The 15,365-nt window shown below is 41.5% G+C and overlaps 1 protein-coding gene across 8 annotated transcripts in view; it reads right to left on the bottom strand.

The window, feature by feature from the left end:
- The window catches only part of WNK2 (WNK lysine deficient protein kinase 2), a 148,167-nt gene that overhangs the window by 68,040 nt on the left and 64,762 nt on the right, over positions 1–15,365 (bottom strand). For all 8 annotated transcript variants that reach the window (XM_038772055.1, XM_038772047.1, XM_038772050.1 and 5 more), the window contains 4 exons: positions 11,451–11,608; positions 4,798–4,886; positions 3,689–3,908; positions 102–393 (listed from right to left, as the gene is read on the bottom strand). In XM_038772055.1, the coding sequence (XP_038627983.1) occupies positions 102–393; positions 3,689–3,908; positions 4,798–4,886; positions 11,451–11,608 (759 nt within the window). The remainder of the gene's footprint in view (positions 1–101; positions 394–3,688; positions 3,909–4,797; positions 4,887–11,450; positions 11,609–15,365) is intronic.

Genomic DNA, 15,365 nt, shown 5'->3' with positions numbered 1-15,365 from the left:
TTGACTAACTTGTATCTACCCCAGTGCTTAGAACAGTGCTTGGCACATAGTAAGTGCTTAACAAGTACCATAATTATTTATTACTATTACACCAAACTTACATGCAACAGATGTGACACTCGCAGGCAGATTCTGCTGCAATAGCTTCTGGTCAACTTCTGCTTCCTCGGGTTCTGATTGAGTGGGCTGGCCAGCATGGGATGTGTACGTAACTTGAACTTGTAGCTGGGCTTGTGGCACCTTAGATTTATCAGAGGATTCAGAGTTCTGGCGTGTCTCCAATTGCGTGAGAGGCCGAATTCTCTCTCTTCTCCATTGGATTAATGCCACTCTGTCCCGTATTGATTTTGCCACTATCTTGACATCACTTTCATGAAAAAACCCAGATTCAACCTGCAAGGAAGTGACTTAGATGGTTATCCAATTACTTGCAATGGTGATAAACCCCCACAAATAGTACCCTAGAACCTATACCCTTGTACCTCATTAAATGAATGGAGATAGCTCACCACATAATTTTCAATCTTTTGGATAAAAATAGGATGCACCCTTTTCTGTATGATTTAGAGTTCCACATGCCTAGAGAGACAGGAGCCTAGACCAGAGAACCTCTTGAGGTTCCTTCCAGGGACAGGTAAAAATTTACATTATTTTCCCACAACATAAGAACATAAGCAACATTGGTATTGGGTCACACCAATGGTTTACCTATCCCAATTCTGGCTTCAACCATGGCAACAGGATGCTTGGAGGAACAATGTGACAAGTTGCCATCCTTGACATCTATCCCAAAGGATAAGGACGTGCCAGCTAAAATCTGTAACTATTGTATTCTGTATCCCTAACTTTCTCTCTGGTAATCCATTTTAGACAAATAATCCGTGAATTTATTCAAGCACCTCCTGAACCTATTCTGGCAATTAATTCCATATGCTTAACCAGTCACCACAGCACAGTGTCCACAGGAAGCAATTATCCTTAAGAAAGATCCTCTAGACCCTAAGCTCCTCCTCTAGACTATAAGCTCCCTGTGGGCAGAGACCATATCTATCAAATCTGTTATTATTGTACTCTCTCAAGTGCTTAGTACAGTGCTCTGTGCACAGTAAGTGCTCAATAAATATGACTGATTGACAGATCATATCCTGGCCTTTCTCAAATGGAGTTGCTCTTTAAGATGTGCAAGCATGAAAGGAGTTTGGCAAAAAAATTACTCATCATCCAATGCCTGACATCACCTAGCAATCAAATAGCAGGAGAGAAAGTCAAATTTGATTTTGCCTGGACTTGTTCACTCATTCATTTCAATCTGTGGTAACTTCACAGAGCAGGGACAAAACACAAAGGCTTCTTATTTCCCAAGGTGATTAGCAATCATTTCAAGAGGGCCCTTATAAAGATCTTCTAAAGAATTACCCTGTACTTTTGAAGCTTTTCCTCTGTGTAAAATGTGGTTTGCATTGGCCACCGGTATCCAGCTTTCATTCAGTATTGTTTGTCTGTCTGAACAGAGTCTCTTCCCTATTTGCCCCACCTCCCGCCGACACAAAAATGAAACTGGACTGAGTCATAAGAATTCACTTGGGTGTTTTGAGTCAGGTAGTACACAGGGTTACCAGCAGGGGTTCAATCAACTATAAGCTGTGCTTAAGGAAGGTGAATAGCAGATGATAAACAAATGGAGAGGCATTAAGAGGTGAACCATGGCCTGACATCACTTCTGAGGCTGGGGTTCTGGCAACAGGGGCCGAAATTCCCCATTGGAATGTTAATGGGCCCCCTATTCAGGAGTCATGCTCCCCAAACCTGTTAGTCTAGGTTTTAGTGAAAGTCTACCTCAATTCGGGTTCCTCCTTTTTGGCTGTGTTAGGGGGGCCCAAACCACACTGGGCTTGCGGAAGAAAATGAAGTGGCCATTTTTGTGGCCAGAAAAAGCTGCTACTCCCACAGAACCAGATGAAAAACGTGAGCAGCAGAGGGCTGCCTGACTCTTGAGATTTATAACACATAGCCTGCCAACTATAGACTGGCTTTCATCCCACACTAGAGCAACATCATGGTGAGAGGCCAATCTTCCATCTGTAACATAAGCTACAGAAAATAAAAGAAAATTGCCAGCAGGATTTTGAAGGCCATCTTGTCCCATAAAAAACATGCTGACAAAGCCAAAATGAAACAGAGTACCAAATCATAGATGGGAAACACTTCAGGCGAAAAGTGTCTTTGCACCCCAATAGCACATGAACCCAGGAATAAAAAAGTGGTTTTGAAAATAAACTGAATTTGAAATAAAATGAAAAAGCAAAGGCCAACTAAATATCTACAGCTAGATATTGTTTTAGAAGAAACCAAATATCTGGCTTTGTTTAAAATCAGTTTGATGGGCCATGGATTGATCCTGGAACCTAAGCTTAATATGAAAAATAAAAAAAATTGTTAAAGGTCAGTTCAGTCACTGTCAAAGATCAGATCAGTCACTGACATTTTAAAATCTACAGATGGGCATGAATTTTCACAGTACACATAGCTGTTTGACTATGATCCACTCACCAACAGCATTGAGTACTAAAACACATTCAGTTAACACCTAGGTTTCCAGGGTTCTGGGCCTTAGATTTGGGTCCCAAACTCTGAGGATGAAAAATGACTTCTCTTTGATACACACCAAATTAGAGACAGATTCCATTTTAACTATTTACATCAAAACACTTTCCAATAAAGGAATAGGGGCTAGATGAAAACCTCCCAAAGAATGAAAAGACAAGTTAATTTTACAGCAAGTTTGAACAAGGTACTTTTACCCATGCTCTCCTGGGATCACAGAGACTGAGTTCTGTTGAAGCCCCTTAAAATGAGGTTAGAATAAACTTAGCTTTTGACTAGTTTGATTTTAATCACAACCCTTCCATCTTTTTTAATATAATTACTTATAGATATGGGTTTCATTGACTGTACCCTTGTCATTTATACAGCCCTTTTCTCCTCTGGCAGGCCTCCAAACACAACCACTTATGAAGTGCTTGCTGTTTCCCTCTGCATATGTCAAATTGACTAGTCTAACAGTGTGCTACCTTTACCCTTATAGAGATATTTGATCAAATGTGAAACGAACAAAAAGTAGAGAGTTGTAGATAAGCTCCCTTTCCTCAAGAAAGGGAGGTGATTACAGTTAAAAAAAATCTCAAGAAACTTTTCTTGTAGCAGGGGCAAGATCAGAAGTTCAAGTCAGAGTATATACACCTTCCAAACAATAAGGCTTATAGGGATGGCACTCACAAACACTGATTTAAGCAGAGGCAACTGGAATTAGACCAAATAATAAATTAAAACCTTCTTAGAAAATATGAAGAAGACCCCTTATACGATTTAGGAAAATTGTCAATCAACTCCTACTACAAAAACACATAGAGCATTGTTATATGGCTGTTAATAGTTGAATGGCAGAAAACCTGACTACGGCAATTAAATATGACAATTACATAAGACAACATTCACTGAACTTTGGCTACTTTCTATTTTCAAATGTGGGGGGAAGAAGGGGAAGTAAAATCCATTCATCCTATTCAATGATGCCCTGAAGCTTTTACGTTTAATCTTTATTCTACCCATTATTTTACTCTGTTCTTTAAGACTTCCTTTACTTACTACTTATATACAAATTTTTTTGGGTCAGGAAAGTTCATTTTACCATTTCTTGTGCAACATCATCAGGAGTTTCCTTCTCCAGATCAAAAGTAAACTCAATGGCTCCATTATCTTTGGGTTTTCCTTTCAGTTTCTTAGGATCTTCAACCCAGAGCCTTAAGGCAATAGAAGATTTCCTACCATGGTCTTCTTCTGCAAGTTCCACTCTTACCCCAGTGTCTTCAGCAAAAAAGGCATGGCTTAATAAGTCTTTAATTTCATATCTGGGGAGGGAAAACAGAAAACATTCAAGAATCATACAGCAATTTATGGAGACAAAATTACAGCCAACACTCCCAATGTTCAAAGAGGGCAGTGCCTTTGTTTCATTGAATTGGGATGACTGAATGAATGACCATATTGGAGAGGAATTTTCACAATAAGACAATACAATTGAAGCATCATTCACTTGTAACCACTTACAATGGTATATGCAGGCATATACCCTGGATTATAACACGTCTATGCAGAGTGACTATTAAGTGGTCCGTGAAACTCTAACCCCAGTCTCTTGAGAAAAGTGGTCTACCTGGCTACCAGAAGCACAGGTGAAAGTCTTGCAAATCAGTAATGCATTCCCTGTCTACTCCCAACTACTGAGATATGGTTCCACATAAAAATAAAAATTAGGAGAACACCCCCCCACCCCCAAACACACACACACACACACACACACACACACACACACACACACGTGCACGCACACACATTTTTGGGAGAAAAAAGCACTTCGAAGCCTTTAAGAACATGTATTTATTAAAGTGAGGCCCATAACTATGAGGATACCATGAAGTATTTATGCCACTTGCATATTTTATAGTTGGTTGAATTTAGTTGGCAAGCACAATTGCATGACGAGATTGCTGCATGCCTATTAAATATCGCTGAATGCTCCAGTTACCCTATCTCTACTGCCATTTGACTTGTTTTCCAATGCCACATTGGCTCCCACACACTTACGAAAAGTCTAATGCATCCCTACCACCAATTTCAGAGATTACCATAATCTGTCAGACAAGTGTGGTCCCTTTGACAACACATTTATTTGCTGGAAGCCAATTCCGTTTTAGAAATTACATATAAAGCATAATATCATTTTTAGTCTCAACAAACCTTTCTTCTTTATTTTTGCAGATGCATTCTCCAATGATCTCCTTAATTTCAGGATCATGAACTTTTTCAAAACTTGCTGGCTTGATACCCTACATAGGGAAAAACAATTTTAGATATAGGAAAAAAAACAACCATAACTGGAATAAATATCAATTTCTAATCCAGGGAATTTCCTCTTTTAGGATGAAGTTACAACTCCCAGTCCTCTACCACCTTCTCCAAACTCATACAAGAAGTATTTGGTAAAGAATTATACATTAAAAATTGTTTTCTTGGATTTACTGTAATATTGAAATAAACTGATGATTTTCTACATGTCATTGTGCAATTCTCCCAGCTTTTTACTACCAGGAGTCAGAAGCCTTTTTTTCCTTTAACTTCATGGCAGCTAAATAGTCACAAGAAAATATTTCCTAAATTCTCAAAAATGTTTCCCTACTGTAATCACCTTTTTAAGCTTCAACATAACTTGCATTTGAATTTGCTACATAATTTTACTATTAGTTATCAATTTGGGAGGGTTCAATTTTTTATTACACTTAAATGCTCATTTTTACACCTCTGGAAGACCCTTAGATTTCCACTCATCTGGAAATGTGTTATTAAGAAACATGCTCAGTTTGGCTCAAAACACAAACACACTTTTAAAGATGCCAAATACAGGAAAAGTTCGTTAAAGTTACCTGACCTTCTACCATGGGCTCAATTCTGTTTTGTGACTTCAATTCTGTCAGTTAATCACTGGTATTTATTAACCCTGCTGCGTGCCAACTGTTGTAAAAGGGACCTGGGAGCACACAATGAAAGTAGAAGATGCGGTCCTTGCTCTCAAGAAGCTTATACTGAAAGTGTTATATTACTGAAGGAAGCAAAGTGGATATTCAATAGCAAAACAATTAAAAAGAGATTATCCATGATGTGTCTCACTGCTAAATTGGCTTAAGAAGAATAACTTTAACAGCCTATTTCATGACAGAAAACTACAGTATTTTACACACGTGGGAAGCATTGAGAAGCAGTGTGATAGAGTGGAGAGAGCACAGGCCTGGGAGTCAGAAGGACCTCGGTTCTAATTCTGGCCCTGCCACCTGTCTGCTGTGTGACATTGGGCAGGTCGCTTAAATTCTCTGGGCCGCACTTCCTCATCTGTAAATTGGGGATTAAGATTGTGAGCTCCATGAGGGGCATGGACTGTGTTTAGCTTGATTAGCTTGTATTTACCCCAGCACTGAGTGAAGTGACTGGCACATAATAAGCACTTAAATACCATTAAAAAAAAAGCATGGTGCTAACTCTGTGGGGGACAAAAGGAGCAACTACCCCCATGAGGTTGATCCTGAGGAGGTAAAGTCATTAGTCTTGCTCCCATAGGAGTCAGCGACGCTGGTGCTATTTGCATAAGAGGCATTTGGTTGGTTTATGAAGTTGTCTGGGAGGCCTATCAATCCTACCACTCCCGAGAAGAAGAAGTTGAACTACATTCAACATGGAGCTGCTTAATCCTGCTCATTCAAGCTCTCATCCTATCCCGTCTGGACTACTGCATCAGCCTTCTCTCTGATCTCCCATCCTCGTGTCTCTCCCCACTTCAACCCATACTTCATGCTGCTGCCCGGATTATCTTTGTCCAGAAATGCTCTGGGCATATTACTCCCCTCCTCAAAAATCTCCAGTGGCTACCAATCAATCTGCGCATCAGGCAGAAACTCCACACCCTGGGCTTCAAGGCTGTCCATCACCTCACCCCCTCCTACCTCACCTCCCTTCTCTCCTTCTACAGCCCACCCCGCACCCTCCGCTCCTCTGCCGCTAATCTCCTCACCGTACCTCGTTCTCGCCTGTCCTGCCATCGACCCCCGGCCCACGTCATCCCCCGGGCCTGGAATGCCCTCCCTCTGCCCATCCGCCAAGCTAGCTCTCTTCCTCCCTTCAAGGCCCTACTGAGAGCTCACCTCCTCCAGGAGGCCTTCCCAGACTGAGCCCCCTCCTTCCTCTCCCCCTCGTCCTCCTCTCCATCCCCCCCATCTTACCTCCTTCCCTTACCCACAGCACCTGTATATACGTATATATGTTTGCACATATTTATTACTCTATTTATTTATTTATTTATTTTACTTGTACATATCTATTCTATTTATTTTATTTTGTTAGTATGTTTGGTTTTGTCTCCCCCTTTTAGACTGTGAGCCCACTGTTGGGTAGGGACTGTCTCTATATGTTGCCAATTTGTACTTCCTAAGCGCTTAGTACAGTGCTCTGCACACAGTAAGCGCTCAACAAATACGATTGATGATGATGATGAAGTGGCAGATCCAGGATTAGAACCTAGGTCCTTCTGACTCCCGGGCCCATGTTCTTTCCTCTAGGCCAAACTGCTTCTCGACATGCACTTATGTACATGTCCTGTTACCTGGTTCCCTACCCTGCCTGTAATTGCCTGTAATTTATTTTAATGGCTGTTCACCAACCAGACTGTGAGCTCCTTGAGGGCAAGGATAGTGTCTACTTTATTATACTCTCCCAAGTGCTTAATACAGGGCTCTACACAGTATGCAATCAAAAACTATCAATTGATCAACTCCCTCAATCTAAAGTTAAATGCAAAGGTTAATGTTCATAAGCTATTGAATGCCTAAAACATTAACGACTTCCCACAGTAATCCTCTATAGGTTGGCATGACCTAAAAAGACCACCGGGAAAACTCCACTAGATTGAAAAATGTAGCAGACCACTTACTTGAGCCATTGTAACACATTTGTTTCCCAGACTTTGCAATGTATTGACTTTACTATAGGGAGGAGTCCTGTAGACTTCTTCTGATACCTATGGTAAGTGCAAAATTGGCCCTGGGTCCTAGCTGTTTAATGTCAGATGCTCACCAAGTACCTTTCAGAATCCTTTAGAGATGATTTTGATTTGTCTCACTGCAAGACAGACTATTTAGATGACAGAATGCTCTTACGCTTGCAAATCACTCAGAAGGAAACCACCCCCCCACCTCCCCCTACAGAGAAGGGAGTCCTCAGGAAAAGCTCAAACAAATTCCCCCACACTGCTAGACTATGATGCCTCTCAACTGTTTAGATTGTTTACAGAATCCACTGAGGGAAGGCTACGAGCTCAATCTGACATTTCCCAGACAGCAAAGGAATAATGATAGGGAGAGGGCGGCGTGAGCTTCAGTCTGAAGAGATTGTCTGCTATTTCAGGAGGGATGCATTTTTGTCGAACTATTTAAATGACAAGAGTGAAATGAAAAATAAATTGTACGGTGAACCCGATGGCCAAGAGATGGTCCAGAACAGAGAAGTGGATTTGGTTTTCCACCCTCCCTCTGAGCTAGACTAAAGAAATACTGGGGAGCTGATCAGCCTTTACTGGTATCAGGTTCACTAGCTCCCCCTCTAGTGGCAAGAGAAAGCTGAAAATGCCAGGCATGCCACCAAGGTTATAGTGAAGTTCAAAGATGTAGTTATAAATTTACTGGTTTGCAGCCTTGAAGATAAGCATTAGTTATTGTTTTGCCCATTATACGTACATGATGCTGCGGAAAACAAAAAGCCTACTTTACGGCATCAACGTCAGCTTACTGCCAGCTCAGGTAAGAAATGGCTATCGTCAAGACTGAGCTAAAGGGGAGGATAAGGGTTAAAGGTGGAAACTATGCCTAAGACCATAGATACTGCTTTAAAAAACAAAGAGATGTGAGGTGTTGATTCTGATAATGCTGGATTACAACCACAAATGCAAGTCCTTTACTTGATTCTATGGATCAGTTCAACAGTGTTTGACACAGTGTAGCGAGTGGCTCATGATAATCCAGTATCTGTCATGCCTCTGGAATCAGAGCTGCTATGTTGATCTTAGGGTTAAATATAGTGGCTGCTGACTTTTAATTCTGCACACCCCTTTGCCCTGAATGTATGACTCAAAAGCAATGCACTTGAAATATGCTTCAAAATAAGAGCTACATTCAACCACAGAGACTTTTGTTTAAAAATCGAAAGATAACAGAAAAAAAGATCCAGATCCCTCTGCTTAACCTTCAAAGCACATTAGAAATCAGATGCACTTATTTTAGTTTTCCTGCACCATCTTTTCATGAAGGAACTCAAATCTGGAAAGTCTTCTCCCTGATTGTCCTGAACTGTACTGCAAGAAGTAAATGGAAAGTCTGTCTAAAAAGGCACATTTATAATTTCTCAGTGCTAGACATGGCTGACTTGTGAAATCCTTTGGAAATATGTTTTAGGAACAGGATTTAAGAAACACTTTTAATATAATCAAGCACGGCACAATAAGGAATTGATTATACAGGAATATAACATTCCAAATGTTGGCATTTGCTACAGCATCACTAAAACAATTTCAAGCATTTCACCAAGCAAATAGAGCTTTTAGAAAGAGCAAAGTGCAAAAGAAATGTGGATTTTCCCTACACAAAGCCAAATTCTAAAAGGGTGGTAAAGTACTACACCAAGTCTGGACCAGATATAACTGGCCATGGTATTATAATTAGTAGGAGAAGGGCAATGAAAATTATTTATTTAAATTATACTGTAAACTAGCTAGACAAATATCGGTCTTATTTTTGCAATCCGAGTTAAGGGTCCAAATTGCTACTTGACATTTCAGAATTGCAAACAGCTATAAAATGATTTTTAAGATTTCTCAAATGGATGTGCCCATAATAAAACACACCCAGTTCTGCCACAAAACATGCTTTGGCTGGAACATCATTAGGGAACTAGGGGATGTTCTTTTCACAACACAAACCTGTTTTGAGCTTGGCATGCTGTGTTACTGAAGAAGCCTACTGCAAACAAATGTGCATAATTCGGAAGGGGTACTTCAGTGTGGGTTTTCCTTAACGTGAGGTTTTGCAAGAACAACACCTTCATGTTAAGGAGAAGTGATTGTGCAGAACTCACAACTCTGATTGAAAATTAAGGTCCAGAGTGGCAACTTTACCCGTGTGTACTGACTGTTCAAAATACAAAGTCAGTCTCTGGCTTTTTTGTGGTATTTTTGTAGGGCTTCAATTCCTTATTTCAAGTGATGACTTATGGCTCCTGTGGCTCTTTTTTTACTGAAAAGTCCAAAGACACAACTTTTAAAGACTCAAGACACAGCCAAGGAAACAAAAGAGCACCAAATTTAAGTACTGAACAGAACCATACTGGAATATTTTATAACGTTTCTTTCTTTAGAGGCTGTTAGGACAGCAGTGGAAAAAGTGATTATGTTCAAATGAATAGACTGGTTAAGAGAAAGTTAGCAAAAATTTTGGAGCAAGATAAAACATCATAAATACCAAATCTAGAAAAATCATACATGAAATATGCCCGGGACGGACTCTAGCCCAGGAAGGACACGACCAGGGGCAGTTGCGTGAGCCATCCACTGCTACTCTTACTCGACCTCCGAGATCCAATTGTGCGGGAGGGATTCCGCCTCTCTGATGACACTGGGACGCCCGTTGGCTTCTGCTCCACCCCGGGGAAAGGCTTGACCAACAGCAGAGTGAGGCCTTCTCAAAGTTTAAACTTGGAGAAAGTCATTGCCTTAACCCCAGTTGTGACTTCAGTGACAGTTGGTCTGTGCTATGAGGAGCCTGAAATCCCTGCTGGCTACTCCTTTCATGTTTGTCATCGTCTTTGTCTTTTGTAATTTTGTTTGCCTTTCTTTGTCTGTCCCCAACACCCTCAGCCTCATTCTTAGACTGTGAGCCCCTTAGCGGCCAGGGACCCGGTCTATACCTCATCCATGTTTTTCTTTCCCAGCACTTAGTACAGTGTTTTGCACATCATAAGCGCTTAATAAACACTATTACTACTACTGCTACTACTAAAAATTAGCCTAGTGTTTAGCTATTAAATGAAATGAACTGAATCCAAAGTTCAGACCTTTTCATTTGTGTCCAAAGAACACTTTGTGAGTTGTAAATTTCTTCAGATGGCATCTGACAAAAGTCAAGTAAAGTGACAGACTATTAGAAAAACATCTGAGAGTGGGTGATCTGTACCAAGGTTTGCTAACCCAGGGATTGGATAGCTGGGTGTAGGTTCAGGAATAGGGAAGATAGTGGAAATGAAGTTTACGTGTCCAGCTCACGAACTCTGAATATCCCTCCACAGAGAACAGCTAGTCAAAGCAAAGTTTTAAAAATGGACAGCTATATCCCAACTGTCCTTCCAACCAAAATACAATGCTTAAATCTGAAAATTGTCCTTTGAAAATTCAAAATTTACTGTCCCCTATACTTAGCTTCTTTTTGTATGACTGGGAAAAACTAGAGAAGGCTAAAGCAGCAAAAAGGAATTGAATCACTAACATCCAAACAGTCTCTCAAGGCTCTTATTTGCATACCTTATATTAATTATATATATTGATTAAATTGATATCATTGCCTCATGTTAAAACAGAAAGAATATTAAAAAAATTGGTGAAACCCTCTAAATCTGCAGCAACAAAATGGAATATTAATATTCTTAGATCTACCATGCTCTGGAAACTGCTCCAACACTGCCAATTGCTCTTGTTGAAAGAGTAGGGATCTCCTTTAACAAGAATTGCTGCCCTTTCTGTTGCTTATGGAAGAGATGCAGATATTGGCAGACACAGACACTGAAAGACTGTGGAACAGACTTACGCAGGTGACCTTCCGGTAAATTTGAGCAGCATTCTGACATTCTGAGTAAGGATATTCTGAGGTAGCCATCTCCAACATACACATTCCAAAGGCATAGACATCAACAGATTCATCATAGTGTTCTTCATACATTTCAGGAGCCATGAACTCTGGGGTCCCTGAGCACAGAGGATATAAAGCAAAAATATTAATCCAGATACACAGGAGAAGCCAGCCTTGAGTCTACCTATTGAACAGATTTCAGGAGAAGGTGGAAAAACTCATGGAATGCCAAAATTTGTCTTTGAAGGCCTAAAGGATAAGCTAATGCCAACTGACAGATTTATATCTTTCAGCTATAGGCCAAGTGGCCACTTAATGGTTTCAAAATTCCCTGAAGTTACAGTATAAAAGCAGATGTGCTGGAGCTTGGTGCCTTTGCCCAGCCTTACTGTTTCACCTGAGCATGATAACCACAACCCATTGCTCAGAGAATATCCAGAGCATAGGCTGCTACCGTATCTGTGCATACACACTGCTTTCCTGATGTTAATTATTAGTGGTCATAGTTTCTAGCTATTTTCTTCATAAAATACCCCACTGTCAGCCCCACAGCCATAATTTATTCATTTATTTTAATGTCTGTCTCTTCCTCTAGATGGTAAGCTCTTTGTAGGCAGGGAACATGTCTACCAACTTTGTTGTAGTCTCCTAAGAGTTTAGTACAGAGCTCTGCGCACAGTAAGCACTCAATAAATACCATTGATTTATAAGAATTGACTTGCTCTCAAGAGAAGAGACCTACAGAGGCAGAGAAAGGGAGATTCACTTTACTACCACTTTGGGATGGTTGAGGGAGAAGATAAAGAAGTAATGGACAAATTAGAATTAATTCTGATTTAACTCAAGGAGGTAGGTCACTGAAGAGAGATTACAAAACGTCTGCTTTCTTCCATCTGTAAGTATCTTTAAAGTAAAAAAAAGCAAGGTCTTAGAAAGTATTTCTTAAAACTCTTCTATCAATATCTGGATTTCATTTTAAAATGTGTCACCACACTAGGAGATACAAATTATGATGTCTGTGAAGCTCTCTCTGAACTTTCACGTAAAAAGGACTGATCTCTGATGGACATCTTAGCTGAATCTAGCTGCCTTGTCCTTAATAATAATTATGGCATTTGTTAAGTGCTTACTATGTGACAAGAACTGTATCAAGTTCTGGGGTCTATATGGCATATGCATTCATTCATTCAATCGTACTTATTGAGCGCTTACTGTGTGCAGAGCACTGTACTAAGCGCTTGGGAAGTACAAGTCGGCAACATATAGAGACGGTCTCTACCCAACAACGGGCTCATTGGATATAGTCTTTGTCCCATACGGGGCTCACAGTCCAGGTAGGAGGGGAACGGGCATTTAATCTCCATTTTACAGATGAGGAAACTGAGGCACAGAGAAGTTAAATAACTTTCCCAAGATCACATAGCAGGAAAGTGGCAGAGCCAGGATTAGAGCCCAGATCATCTGACTCCCAGGCCCAAGCTCTTTTACTAGGTCACACTGATTGATGAATGTTCTGATGTGGTGAGGCAAGTAGAAGCAATTTGATCCCTTCAGTTTAATCAGATAAGACGTACTGGAGAACTAGAAAGTCTATAGGAAAGTTCTTCCTAGGTAGAGTGATGTAATATCCTTAAAAATACCTATTCTCTATCATTTTATAACTTCATAAAAATGAATCGTCTACTAAATCTACTGTAATCTACCAAGCACTTAGTACAGTGCTCTGAAACAAGTGCTTGCACAGTATGCTGTTAGTACAGTGCTCTGCACCAAGTGAGCATTCATCAAGCAAAACTCAGCACAAATCCTGATATATAATTTAAACCGACTTCCCATACATATTCTGCTTGCAGAGTTCAGTTCTTGTTGCTCATATCCTTACTTTATTACTCTTGCAAAACCCATTTATCAGTCTAACACTAACTCTTATCAAAGTTATCTGCTCATAAGTCTTTAATGGGGTGTAAGAGTGCTGGTTTTGGGAGTCCTGATATATAATTTAAATAAACACACTCCCTCTACATATTCTGCTTGCAGAGTTCAGTTCCTGTTGCTTATATCCTTACTCTATTACTCTTGCAAAACCCATTTATCAGTCTAACACTAACTCTTATCAAAGTTATCTGCTCATAAGTCTTTAATGGGGTGTAAGAATGCTGGTTTTGGGAAAGAACCACACTATGAAAATTAGAAAGTTTCTGTTGAGGGAGACCTTCATTAATAGAGATCACATCAATCAATCAATCAATTGTATTTATTGAGTGCTTACTGTGTGCAGAGCACTGTACTAAGCGCTTGGGAAGTACAAGTTGGCAACATATAGAGACGGTTCCTACCCAACAGTGGGCTCACAGTCTAAAAGGGGGAGAAAGACAACAAAACCAAACATACTAACAAAATAAAATAAATAGAATAGATATGTACAAGTAAAATGAATAAATAAATAAATAGAGTAACAAATATGTACAAACATATATACATATATACAGGTGCTGTGGGGAAGGGAAGGAGGTAAGATGGGGGGGATGGAGAGGGGGATGAGGGGGAGAGGAAGGAAGGGGCTCAGTCTGGAACAAGGCCTCCTGGAGGAGGTGAGCTCTCAGTAGGGCCTTGAAGGGAGGAAGAGAGCTAGATTGGTAGATGGGTAGAGGGAGGGCATTCCAGGCCTGGGGGATGACATGGGCCGGGGGTCGATGGCGGGGCAGGCGAGAACGAGGTACGGTGAGGAGATTAGCGGCGGAGGAGCGGAGGGTGCGGGGTGGGCTGTAGAAGGAGAGAAAGGAGGTGAGGTAGGAGGGGGCGAGGTGATGGAGAGCCTTGAAGCCCAGGGTGTGGAGTTTCTGCCTGATGCACAGATTGATTGGTAGCCATTGGAGACTTTTGAGGAGGGGAGTAACATGCCCAGAGCGTTTCTGGACAAAGACAATCCGGGCAGCAGCATGAAGTATGGATTGAAGTGGGGAGAGACACGAGGATGGGAGATCAGAGAGAAGGCTGATGCAGTAGTCCAGACGGGATAGGATGAGAGCTTGAACGAGCAGGGTAGTGGTACGGATGGAGAGGAAAGGGCAGATTTTGGCAATGTTGCGGAGCTGAGACCGGCAGGTTTTGGTGACGGCTTGGATGTGAGGGGTGAATGAGAGAGCGGAGTCGAGGATGACACCAAGGTTGCGGGCTTGTGAGACGGGAAGGATGGTAGTGTCGTCAACAGAGATGGGAAAGTCAGGGAGAGGGCAGGGTTTGGGAGGGAAGACAAGGAGTTCCGTCTTGGACATGTTGAGTTTTAGGTGGTGGGCAGACATCCGGATGGAGATGTCCTGAAGGCAGGAGGAAATGCGAGCCTGGAGAGAGGGGGAGAGAGCAGGGGCAGAGATGTAGATCTGGGTTTCATCAGCGTAGAGATCATAGTTGAAGCCGTGGGAGCGAATGAGGTCACCAAGGGAGTGAGTGTAGATCAAGAACAGAAGGGGACCAAGCACTGAGCCTTGGGGAACCCCCACAGTAAGTGGATGGGAGGGGGAGGAGGAGCCTGCAAAAGAGACTGAGAATGAACGACTGGAGAGATAAGAGGAGAACCAGGAGAGGACGGAGTCTGTGAAGCCAAGGTCAGATAGCGTATTGAGGAGAAGGGGGTGGTCCACAGTGTTGAAGGCAGCCGAGAGGTCGAGGAGGATTAGGATGGAGTATGAGCCGTTGGATTTGGCAACCAGGAGGTCATTGGTGACCTTTGAGAGGGCAGTTTCCGTGGAATGTAGGGGATGGAAGCCAGACTGGAGGGGGTCAAGGAGAGAGTTGGTGCTGAGGAATTTGAGGCAGCGCATGTAGACAACTCGTTCAAGGAGTTTGGAAAGGAATGGTAGGAGGGATATGGGG

The sequence above is a fragment of the Tachyglossus aculeatus genome, chromosome X1 (genome assembly GCF_015852505.1).
Source record: "Tachyglossus aculeatus isolate mTacAcu1 chromosome X1, mTacAcu1.pri, whole genome shotgun sequence".
Taxonomy (NCBI): Eukaryota; Metazoa; Chordata; class Mammalia; order Monotremata; family Tachyglossidae; genus Tachyglossus; species Tachyglossus aculeatus.
This window is presented reverse-complemented; position numbering and strand designations above follow the sequence as displayed.